Below are 12344 nucleotides of genomic sequence, written 5' to 3'. Positions count from 1 at the left end.
CATGACCTCCGCCATCATCACCCACATCACTATCACATCACCACCCCCCACTCCCACCTCCAACAACACTACAATCAACATTGCCATCTCCATTCCATCACCGTGGAGTGCACAGATTTCTCCTGGAGTATCCGTATCCATTATTTCAGGTATCCTTGCAGAAATCCTATGGTTTGGTACAATTTCTATCCCCATACTGCATAAGGGAAACTAAAAAACATGCTAAAGTTTAAAGAATTGATCAGCTGACAACTAAAGCTGTCTCTGCTCTTTTAAGACCTGATCATGAGAGGGCAAGACAAGTCCACTGGAGGTGGGTGTTTGTCAAGGTCCTCAGCAAAGCCACAAAGTCCCCACTCCTCCAACTGCAATGTCTTTGAGGTCAAGGCCTCTGTTGTATTAACCCCTGGGTCCCCAGCATTGTGGGATGTGGCATAGAGCTGGTTCTAATAGATTTGTTGAATGAATGAATGAAGCCTGGAAACATTTAGACAGAAAGAGTCTTGAATTTCAGGCATGGCTCTGTCTCTGACACAGTGTTTGACCCGCTCTGGTATCAGTTTCCACACCTGGAAAATGAACAGCGCATAGAGATTAAGAGCAAGGACTTGGGAGCCAAGTGGTTCCAATCTCAACTCTGTCACTTAGTAGCTGTGTGATCCATGCCAGGTCACTTGAGCTCTCTGTGCCTCAGTTTTCTTACCTACAAAATGGAGCTACTAGTAACAGGTTGGTTAAGAGGACAAATTGAGTTAATAGGTGCAAAGCACTTAAAACTGTGTACATAGCACATAAGTGTTACATAAGGATTTGTTAAATCAACAGATATCCTTGAATGACACTCAGTGACCCTAGGCTGTTGGGATACCTCATCCGAGAAGCACCCTGAATGTTGGCCCTTTATAGCCCCCCACCCAGACCCCTGAGTGTTCACTGGTGCCCTGTCCTTGGCTATCTTAGCCATGAGTTCATTACTGACATGTTCTACCCGCCAGTGAAATCAAGGACATCCCCTGGGAGAGGAAACTACCCGCTTCCAAGCGGTGACCTGAAGGCTGGGTCTCTGACCCGGCTGACAGGGAGCTATTTTGGGGGCAGCCTGGAAGCTTCCAGGCAGCCAGGAATCCCATGAGTTTTGGGGGCAAGTCGGGGCTGGGCGGCTGCTTCCTTCTCTGAACTCAGGGCCCCACTGGATGCCGACTGCAGCTGCTCCTGTGCTGATAAAAAGAGAAATGGAGATTGGGAGGCAGGTGCAGCCACCTCCTGCGGGGGTCAGGGAAAGGAAGCAGGGGGAGGGGGGGAGTCCTTAATTAACTCAGACCCCGACTCCCCTCTGGAGCTCCCCTTAGGCAGGGGCGCCTTATCTTCTCAGCTCACCCAGATCTGCTGCTTCAGCGATTAGTGGGGGATTTTCTGGGGGTGGGAGATGGCAGTCGTGACTGGGAATGTCGGGTGAGCTGTTATTTTTAAGAGTGTTTTGCCAGAGAACTTAAACAGCCAGCCGGGGGGTGCTTCGGAGGGGAGGTTGAGGTCCGCTGTCAGGATCAGGCACCTCTCTCCCCACTGAGGCAGAAGGAGGGTAGGGGGTGGCCAGGGCCCCTCCCCTGCAGCGGGTGGGGTGTGCAGGGCTGGAGGGAGAGACAGGGTCCTATGGGGCCATGCAGAAGGGGGACCTCAGAGTAGGATAAGATCCTCAGTGGGCAGACACTCTGCTGGAGGGTTGGGTCCACTGCTGGTGAGACCCCCATTATTGTAGCATTCCTCTGGGTTCTGCTGGGCCTCTCCTACCTCTTTTTTCCCCCAGCTTTATTGAGATGTAATTGATATGTAACACTGTGTAAGTTTAAGGTGTAAAATAAATGTAGATATTGCAATGTTTGTCACAATAAGATTAGTTAGAACATCCTTACCTTACCGTCTTGCTGTTGTCCTATCTCCTCCTTTCAAATGTCATGGATCACCTCTTGGGAAGGCCCTGAATCCTTTTTGGCGTGAGGATTTGGCAGATCTGAGAGGCAGGGCAGCCGAGAGGTGTGCCTCTACGTCGCCAAAGTTGCCACCTACAGAGCTTATCCCACAGACCCCTGAATTGGGGGCTGGTCTGGACCCCCCAGAGCTTGTGGTCCAGCCCTAAGTCAGCATCCTGTGCTCTTGACATCGCGGCAGTCTTCAACTTGGCTATTAGAATCACCTGGGAAGCCTTTAAAATGTTCGAAGCCCAAGGCTTGGTCATTGATGCTTTTTTTTAGCGGTTCGCGGGCCTCTCACTGTTGTGGCCCCTCCCGTTGCGGAGCACAGGCTCCGGACGCGCAGAGAACCCGTGTCCCCTGCATTGGCAGGCGGACTCTCAACCACTGCGCCACCAGGGAAGCCCGTTGACGGTTTGTTTAACAGCTCCAGGTGAATCTAATACGTATCAATAGCAAGTGTTGCAAACTACTGCCTAGGGGTGATTGGCAGGTGCTGGGGGAGGTCCAACCGGGTATCTCGCCTCTGATTGGCTTCCTCCAAACCCCTCCCGATCACAGTTAGCATCATTTGTAATAATTGATAATAATGCGTAATTTTTACCAACTTAAATGTTTCTAGTATAAAATAAGAACATTCCTCTTTGTGCAGGATTTTCCAATTTATAACAAACTTTCTTATCTATGACATCATTGGACCCTCAAAACAACCCATAAAGGAGGTCTTGTTAAAACCATTTTTTTTTAAATTTAATTTTTGGCCGCGCCACACAGCTTGCAGGATCTTAATTCCCCGACCAGGGATCGAACCGGGGCCCCGGCAGTGAAAGCACAGAGTCCTAACCACTGCACTGCCAGGGAATTCCCTAAACCCATTTTGTAGATGGAGAAACTGAGGCCCAGAAAGGGGCAAGACTTTGTCTAAAGCCACAGGCAAGTCAGTGGCAGAACTGAGGTTGGGTCCTAGGTCTCCCGACTCTTAAGTCCAGTGCGTGGTCTAGATGCAATGCCAGTGGGCCCTCCTGCTGCCTTAATATTTGTCCATCCAGACGCAGCTACTGCTCGGACCGAGGCCCAGGCTGACCTCACCCAATGCCCAGTGGCAGGTGCTGTGTCCAGAGGCTGGATCCCCCATGGGTCCCACGCCCCTCCCTTGGCATTTCAGTTCAGCTGACTGACATGCAAATTAGTTTAATTATTTCTTCTTCTAAAATAAATTATATTTTGCAGTAGCTGCAATATGTTGTGTCAGGCAAAATTACATTCAATATTTTTAAACTAATTGATGCAGCCTTGAGGAAGGCTGATTGACAACCCAGAGCTGAGCAGGCCCGCAGTCTTAACCGATTCCTAAATTAAAATTAAACGTGCTTCAGCCCGGTGCTTCCTCTCTGAGCTGGCTCACCGTTAACCCGGGGAGGTGGCAGGTATAGCCCTGGGGGGCCGAGGGGCAGAGGAGGGTGGGCAATTCCTTGGGTGCCTTGGGAAGAGAGCAGGCTTGGGTGGGAGAGCTGCTGTGCTGTGTGGGCAGGCCCCTTAACCTTCTTTGGGCCTCAGCATCCCTTACGTATAACAGACGGGGGACTGAACCAGGCAATTTGAAACTGAGACTTCTGGTATTTCCTGACTATTACAGTTTGAGCGCCTCCTTTGTACAAAGAACACAACATTGAACAAGACCGACACGGCCTCTTGGTCTAGCGGCAGGGACAGATATCACTCTAGACTGTGATAAAAGTAGAGAGAAAAAAGTCCAGGACTGTGAGAGTATGAGGCAGGGGTGCCTACCCTGGTGGGGTGCAGGGATATTTGCCCTGGCGTAGGTGACCTTTAGGCTGAGATCCAACTAGGAAGTAATCAGATGAAGGGGATGGGAAGGAAAGTGTGCCCCAGGCAGTAGGAACAGCATGTGCAAAGGTCCTGGGGTGGGAGGGGAGGCTGTAGATAGTAAGATTCTGGATTCCTTCTAAGGAAGACCCCCACCTCCTAGCAGTTCCTAACCTGGGTGTCTGGACCAAACTGGACTTGGAGGGCTAGAGGCCAGTAGGAAGTGTAGGGGGGATGGGGCCTGGCCTGGTGACCCTGTTAGGGAACTCCTAGGGATATGCTCCTGCCAGGACACCAGCAAACACATATTGAGCACCTGCCATGGGCCAGGGTCTGTGCTGCCTCATTTCATCCTGTCCACCGTCGTGGGAGGTAGGGATTTGAATTATTGCCGTTTTGCTGATGAGGAAACTGGCTCAGAGAGGCTAAAGAACTTGCCCGAAGTCTCACAGGGAACCATCAATGGAACCTGGGTCTGGGTCCAAAAGGGGAGTTTTAACCATCCAATGGTACTGCCTTTCTGACCATCTTCAGCTGCCAGAATCCGACTTGCCTCAAGGCCCCAAACAAGTGTCTCTGCCTGCTCCAGGAAGCTTTCCTTGACTGCCCTAGTCCTGGGAAATCAGACTATAAGCCCAAGACCTACATGCCCGTAAGGCCCTTGTGATCTTCCTCCCTGGCCTCGTCCCTCACCTGGCTCTCCCCTTCCCTCTGCTCCAGGTTTCCTCCTTTCCCTCCTTCAGATCTTTGCCCAGATGTCTTCCCAGAGAGACCTCCCCTGATGACCTTATTTAAATTTGTTCCTTGTCATCCCACCAGCTACCCACTTCCCTGCTCTACTTTTCTCCACAGCACTTATCCAACACCCGCTATATTTTTACTCACTTAACTTGCCCATCATCTATCTCCCTCACCAGAAAGTAAGCAGAATTTTGGTCTCTTGTGTTTGCTGCTGTATCCACAGCCCCTCTGTGCATGGCACACAGTAGGTACTTAAAGATTTAGCGAATGAATGGATTTCACTGTCTGTGGCACCCCTGACTATGCTGGGATGCTGTGGAGGTGACGACAGGGAGAGACTGAGACCTCTGGATGGACTAATTCTGTGAGGGTTTCACGCTCCCCCCGCCCAGATCCCACCATCTAGGGAGCAGTCAAGCTGTGTGACCCTCTTCCTGCCTCTCTCTCTGGACCAAGCTTTTCTCATTTGTGAAACAAATGGAGCTGGACTCTGAAGTTCTCCTTGGCTGTCACAGAGAGAGAGAGAAGTGGGGTCACAAGAGCAGGAGTGGGAAGGAGAGTGAGAAGTGGGGAGAGGGGGGAGGAAGGGGGGCAGAGAGGTGGGGGGCAGCTGGAAGGTACCTCCTTGCAGTGGTGCAAGGGTGGGAGGACCAGAGCCTGGACCCTCTTCTCCACCGTCCCCTCAGCGCCTCCCTCCTCTCGAGGGAATTAAATTGCATCCAAACACCAGGCTCTGATTAGCGCTGGCCAGCTGGGCAGGAAGATTTATCATCCCAATTACGAGCTGGCCAAGACAGGCAGGACGTCGAGGGGGGCTGGGTGAGCAGGTGGGAGTGTGCCCGGCGGAGGGGGGTGTCAGGGCTGCCAGAGGCGGTCGCCTTGCACTCCCTGCCCCGTGCCCACTCACCTCCATTGGGAGCATGAGGTTAGGGTGCCCTTCTCTGTTTCTTTGATTATCTGTTTGGCGTCCAAGTGGAGATTGGAGGTTTGACCTTATTGGGGTGGGGATGTTTGGTCCTCCGTAGGGTGCTGGAGGACTTCTGGGTAAAACAGGGGCCCTGGCATTGGGGGGTGGGGTGAGAGAAAGTTTTCCTCCCTAGGGCTAGGCTGGTCCTGATACTCTGGGCTGTCTTATGAGACTCCATGGACATCACAAAAATCTTTGTTCCTGGTGGCATCTGTTAAGTACACAGGTGGCACAGGATCCCGGGAGTTACCCAATCCAAGAGGAACCCAGGCCTCATTTCCACACTTCTGGTGACGGGGAGCTCACTGCCTTACGAAGCAAGCCCTTCCGTGCAGGGCTGTGCCAGGCCTCTTCCCCAGATGGCACCACAGTCAGCCTCCCTGGTACTTCCTTCTGCCCGTCCCCACCCTGCCCTGTACCCTCAGCACATGTCCAAGCCCGAGTCTTCCCGACAGCCTCCCGTCTGTTGCCTGCTCCAGGCTGCCCCCATCCCGTCCACCCTCCCCCAGCAGCCCGAGTGACTGCTGCGGACTGCACAGCTGACCATCTTCCTCTTCTGCTCTAAAACCTGCACTGGCTCCCTGTCGTCTCCAGGAGATGCCCGGCTGCTCACAGAACATCCGGGGTCCTTCCTGTAGAGGCCCAGTGAGCTTCCGCACACTCACCTCACCCCACCTACTCCAGCCATTCTCTGGCTCCAGCCTCTGGCCACGCCCAGTCTCTCCATTCTCAGAATGGACAGGGGTCTTTCTGCCAGCCTAGCCTCCAGGCCTGAGCATGTGGGGCTCTTTCTGCTGGGAGCTCCCAAACCCCCTTTCCTTAGCCTTTGAGACCCAACTCAAATGTCCCCTCCTCTGGGGAAGTCTCTTGCCTTCTCCTGTAGGGAGGCAAGTCCCTGGCTATACCTCCTGAATGCCCACCTCCCCCTTCCTTGCACTCTGCGTTGCCACTGACAGTTGATGTGTCTCTCTGCCCACCTGTGAACTCCTGAGGTCAGTGGCCAAGACTTTTTATCACCAGATCCCAGTGCCCAGAGCAGGTGGGTGACAAGAGGCCCTCAGCAGACACTTTATATAAAGCATTCAGCACAATATCTGGTATATTGTGAGCTTCAAATAAATAGAAGCCACTGTTATTAATAGTTAACAATACAGTTATTATCCTTATAGCTATCCAATACGGTACCATTTAATAGATGAGAAAACTAAGGCAAGAAGAGGGGAAACAACTGCCCAAACTCACAGCCGGGAGCCATGCCACTAGAACCAGTTTTTCTCCATCATGTCGCCCTGCCTTCCTAACTGGGTGGGCAAGCCCATCTATCTATCCATTCGGGAAATGTTTATACACAGCTTCTAAGTGCCAGGCCCGGTGTGAATGCTACAGATACACATGGGACCCTGCCCTCATGGAAGGTACCGTTTCCTGGGGAAGAGAGATGAACAAAGCACGCACACAAATGCATATATAAATCATAAAGTGTGCTTTGCGGTATAAGGAAAAAATCAGGGGGCTGTAAAACCGTGACTTGGCCTGGGGTGACCCAGATGGGGAAGCTCTAGCTAATCTGCTTAACTCTTTGCGGTCCGGGGCGGCTAGAGACCACCCCTCCGGACCAGCTTAGGGCCTGGAAGAGGGGGCCGGATGCAGCCCCCCGGCACCGGCCACTCCAGCACTGGTTTTCCAAGTCTCCCCCTCCACCCCGCCATCTCTTTGAAGACTGTCCCTTTACAACTGCCCTTTCCACTGAAGGATTCAGACACAAATTGTACTTTAAATTCAATAACGGTCATTAATATTTCATGATTACAAAACGTTAAAGATAATGTCAGTGGAAGGAGCGTCTGCATGGGCAGAATGGATGACTCAGAAGTTTGGGGCGGGGGGAGCGGGCATACTAAGTGGTTCGGGAGTCTTTGAGGTAATCCGGTGTGACAGGTGGCGGCTCCCGGCTGAGCGCTGCATCCTCCGAGGTGCTGGCAAAGCTCAGCGGCTGTGTATAAATATTTTCCCTCTGATTCTTGTCACCTCGTGTTTGTTACACCCAGAGCAGGCGGGGCACCGTGACCCCACCACCATCCCCCGTTTCTGAGGAAGCCAAAGGGATGCTTCAGCAGGAAGACACGGGTGTTGCACTTGGGGGACCGGCTGGCTGCTGGGAGCCCTGGCCCTGCGTGGACTCGCTCTGTGACTCCGGGCCATCGCTGTTCCTTCCCGAGCCTCTATTTCCTTGGCTGTAAAGTGGGGATAATAATTTGTCCTTGTCTCACAGAGATGGCAAGAAGCCGGAGTGGGTGGATTCTTTGCAACACTCCTGGCTTCATGCCTGGTACCAAAGACATATGACTTGAGGGGCATCTGGGTGACAGCGGGCTGTGCAGTCTGACAGGCTTGCGCTGGGAATTTGGACAAATGACTTCACCTCTCTTAGTTTCCTCATCCACGCACTGGGGATAACGGCAGAATCAACACCTGATAGGTGGCAAGATTCAACGAGCACAGCATTGTAAAGTGCCTGGCACAGAGCTGGTGCTGAAGCCGAGTGCACAGAGTCGAGATCGATAGATACCATGAACTGAGAGCTAAGTACTAGGCTAAGTCCTTTCCATGTATTATCCTAGTTAATCCTCCCACCAGCACTGTGAAGTGGGAATCATTCATTTTCCCATTGATTAATATCCTCGGTGAGGGTTGGGCAGGGGTTGTGAATTGCAGCTCAGAGGGGAGTGATCTCTAGCCCAGCGACCAGTCCCTTCCTTGCAGAGACTCATCTCCTTCCCCAGCTCAGTTGCTGGGGAGGGTTGGGGGTTGGGGTGGGGTCCCGAGAGCAGAGTACCAGGGAAAGGGAGGCCACGTAGCAAAGCTGCAGAGGAAACCAGGAACACTTGGTGCAAATCCCAGTTCTGCCACCGCACGTCCTTGGACAAATCTCCTAATGATCTGAGCCTCGATTTTCCCATCGGTAAAATGGGTGCGGCTCTGTAACAGATCATGATCAATAAAGTACGTGCTAGGAAGCATGGAGCTCAGTAGCTATTAGGTAAACATTGTAAAATGTTTGTGGGGGAGAGTCCCCCGGACACGCTCTCTCCTGTGAAACGGCAGCACTGCAGACTTCGTATGTGGCTCTAGCTGCTTTCTGAAAGAGACTCATTGGGTAGAAGCACAATGCTTAACCCCAGAACGGGCTTGCTAGTGGTGGGCCTTTGGGCGGTGTGACAGCTGGTAGAGGAGATGTATCTGTGGGTAGGGAGAGGAGGCATCTCTGCCCAGCAGCTGGGCCAGTCCCCATGGTTGCCCAAGGGGCAGGTTCGGGGAGGTAAGGAGGGCGAGCTGTCTTCCTTCCAGTCCAGCCACCACTTCCTCTCCAGCCACCTTTGTTATCTCCCTTTCATGCGGTGGAGAAGTGGATTAAAAGGCTCGGGAGCAGCAGGCACTGAGGTTTGAGCCAGCATTGTATTTTCTTTTAAACCGAAGTTGAAAGAGACAAGGGAACTTCAGCCTAGGGACTTCCTTGTCTGGAATGGGCTAGTGGCGCCTGGGAAGTGGGAGGCACCAGCAGGCGGAGGAGGAGGGAGGCCACCAGGAGGCCTCGAAGTGGCAGGAGGGGCCTGGGGCTGAGGGGAGTTTGAACGGCGCCCACCCCACCCAAGGCTCAGAGACTCTGAGTATTCCTGTTGTCACCACTGCTTCCTGGAGGCTTTGCTGGCTCCTGAGACCTGGCGAGCTGACAGGGTGGGGGAGCTTGCAGAGCAGGTCCAGGCAGGGGCAGTGGCAGTGTTGCTGTGGTTGTGGAGGAGGCCTAGAACTGCCCTGTCCCCACTCCTGGGTGGCGTGACCCTCCATGCTCTTAGCTCCTCCTCCACGGCCTGACTTGTCTGGCCCCCATGTCCCAGGGCCCCCTCTTTCTCTCTCAGCTCACACTCCTCCCCAGCTGTGCCAAATTGCATGTCTCTCTCTCTCTCTCTCTCTCTCACACACACACACACACACACACACACACTTCCAGAAACTCAGGCCAAGCACCTTGGAGTCATCCTTTGACCCCTCTCTATCTCTCCTCTGTACCATCCCATCAGCAGGTCCTGCGGGCTCTGTCTTCAGTCTGTTTCCCAAAGCTGACCACGTCTCACCATTAACATGGCTAATCATCCTGGGCCAGGCCACTGTCTCATCTTCTGGGCACTGTCGCATGTAACTTCTGGCTGAGCCCCTGTTCCCCCTCCACGCCCCCGCCCCCGCCTCGGAGCTCCTGGTCTATTCGCAATGCAGCAGCCAGAGGTATCATGTCAGGCAACCTCCCTCCTCTACTCAACACCCCCCCAGTGACTCCCACCTCATTTGGAGTCAAGTCCAAAAACCTTGCAATGGCTGACCACTTTGCCCCTCACCAACCACACTGTCCTTGCTGTTCCTCCAACGCTAGGCAAACTACTACCTCAGGCCCTTTGCACTGGCTGTTCCCTTTCCTTGGAACACTCTTCCCTCTGACGGCGGCAGAGCTCAGAGGGAGCTTACTGAGCTCTCTGTTGAAATGTCTCCTTTTCAGAGAGCCCTTCCCCTAAGAGAAACAATCCCCTCCCGATCCCCTTCCTCTACTTCCTTCTTTCTCAGTTTCTTGTTAGCACTTAGCACTTAGCATCAGCTGACATGCGTACGCCCTCTCAGTTTGTTGATGGTCTAACTCTACCCCATGGAGAAAGGAGTTCTTCTATCTTGTTCAGGGCTGTATCCCCAGCCTCTAAAAAAGGGATTGGTGTGTAGTAGGTGCTCAATAAATGCTGAGGTAAGAAAGCCAGACCCAAGACTGGCCCTCATTTTTTGGCTTGGGAGCCTTCCCAGATCTTTGTTCCTGCGGGTCAGCTTTTGCTGACCACTCCCCCACCCTAGCTTTGCCCAGTTTCTTACTCTTTGCCCCGCCCCCAGCCGTTGGCCCCTCCTCCCTGGGCTTTGCCCCGCCCCAGCTCCAGCCCTCAGCCATCGCCCCTCCCTCCCATATTCGCCACGCCCCCTGGCTCACCCGCCTCCATGGCCAGCACAGTGATGTTGTGCCAGCCGGCAGTCTCTCGGTCCAGCCCCTTGCCGGTTACGATGGCGCCCGTGTCCGCATCGATATCAAAAATCTGGTCCAAATCTGAGTCACGGTCAATGGCGTACCTGAGGGAGGCAGGGCGGGGCTGATTGAAGGTGGCCTGGCGCCAGCGGAGCCTGTGCCCATGTCCCTCCACCCTACCCGCAAAGAGGAACCACCTGCCTGGGAGACACAAGAAGCAGAGGAGTGGAAATGGATCTGAGTTTGCATCTCAGCTGCACTGGGTACCTGCCATGTGTCCATGGGCAACCCTCAAGCTTTCTGAGCCTCAGTTTCCTCAGCTGGGTAATGGGGCTAATGATTTGCGTCCCACGGTCGTTGTGAGGGCTGGAAGAAGGCAAAGGGCCCAGCATAGAGTTAGCACCCGCGGGATATTTGATTCTTATCTTTCCGTAAGAGGTGACCCTAGAGTTGGGCTTGAGAAAGGGACAGGACGGCATTCCAGGCAGGGGGAACAGAAGCTGCAAAGGGCGGTGAGAATTACTTAGGGAATGGCTTATGGTGCAAAAACGGCCAGAACTGGGAAGTGGGGAGGAGGAGGCATCAGAACAGGCAGAGTGCAGAATTCAGGGGGCTGAGCGTCCTGGGGCGCCAAGGGGGGTTTTGAGCAGGAGAGAGTGGGTTGACTCTGTCGCTCTGAGGCTCTCCGGAGGCCCCAGACAGGGCACACGGGCTGAGCGGAGGCGGCGGGAAGGGATCTGGGGGGATGGCCGCCGGCCCCTCCCCGCCAGCTTAGCATGCCTGTGCTAATCTGCGGCTTTTTCGTTTCCGCGTGAAAAAGCCCTTTGTTCCGCCTTCTTCCCCGGCCTTTGTGCGGCTACTCCAGGCCTGAAAGGCCCGTGTCCAACACATGTCTCGGAAGGCGGCGGCCCAGAGAGGCCCCGCCAGCTCTCTCCGCCGCTTCCCGGCGCTGATAACGCGGGAGGGGGCGCCGCCAGGCTGCACGGCCGACGAAGGCCCCTAATGCCTAGCAAGGGCTCTTTGTGAAGCGGGGACAAAGGAGCGTGGTGGGGTGGGGCTCCGCCCCAGCGGGGCGCCCCTCCCACTTCCACCGGCAGAAGGAAAGGGGCCCTTCCCCCATCTTCCAGAGCGGGGAAACTGAGGATACCAGAAACACCCTCTGTGGGAACCCAAAGCCCTGAGATGACCCTTCAGTGGGGCCTTGGCTGCATTACCAAACCTCTCTGGGCCTCAGTTTCCTCATCTGTTGAATGGGGATAATGATGTCCAGTGGGACTGCACAGATCTGGGAGCAGCTGGAGCTGGCTTTGAATCCTCTGCTTCTTATTCCACCTGTGTGACCTTGGACAAGTCACTGGACCTCTTTGGCCTCTGTTTGGTTGTCTGGAAAATAGGGTGATTCATACTCACCTCACACTGGTGTGGGTTAGAGGAGGTAATTCATGGAACTGGGCAGAGGTGACAGCCCTTATTTTCATATTCACTGTTGTAGTGGAAGTGGAGGCTCGTGTCAAACTGAAAAGGCCTGGGCACGTGGGTGTAGTGGGCATCTCCTGAGTCCCTAGTTTATTGCCCCTTCCTGTCCCTAAGCTGCTAAGCCTATATTCTCCTTGGCCCTGATCAGCCTGGGTCCTCCTGACCTGGGTGAAAGTGTGTGGGGAGGTTCAGATCCAAGATGACAATTCCTCTCACCGGTATAGCTCCTAGCTGTTTGTAGCTTACTTTTCCTCCAGCCATCCCTCCCTTCGTTCCTTTACGCCTAAACATTAACTGAGTGCCTTCTCTGTGC

General features: G+C 53.9%; 1 protein-coding gene across 1 annotated transcript in view; it reads right to left on the bottom strand.

The window, feature by feature from the left end:
* The window catches only part of CDH22 (cadherin 22), a 70349-nt gene that overhangs the window by 10692 nt on the left and 47313 nt on the right, over positions 1–12344 (bottom strand). Inside the window, exon 7 of the mRNA XM_027078162.1 lies at positions 10523–10659. Within this exon, the coding sequence (XP_026933963.1) occupies positions 10523–10659 (137 nt within the window). The remainder of the gene's footprint in view (positions 1–10522; positions 10660–12344) is intronic.

The sequence above is a fragment of the Aethalodelphis obliquidens genome, unplaced genomic scaffold, assembly GCF_003676395.1.
Source record: "Aethalodelphis obliquidens isolate GAN/ISIS:26980383/991018 unplaced genomic scaffold, ASM367639v1 scaffold42, whole genome shotgun sequence".
NCBI lineage: Eukaryota > Metazoa > Chordata > Mammalia > Artiodactyla > Delphinidae > Aethalodelphis > Aethalodelphis obliquidens.
Note: the sequence above shows the minus strand (reverse complement) of the source record. Positions and strands in the feature narration are given on the sequence as shown.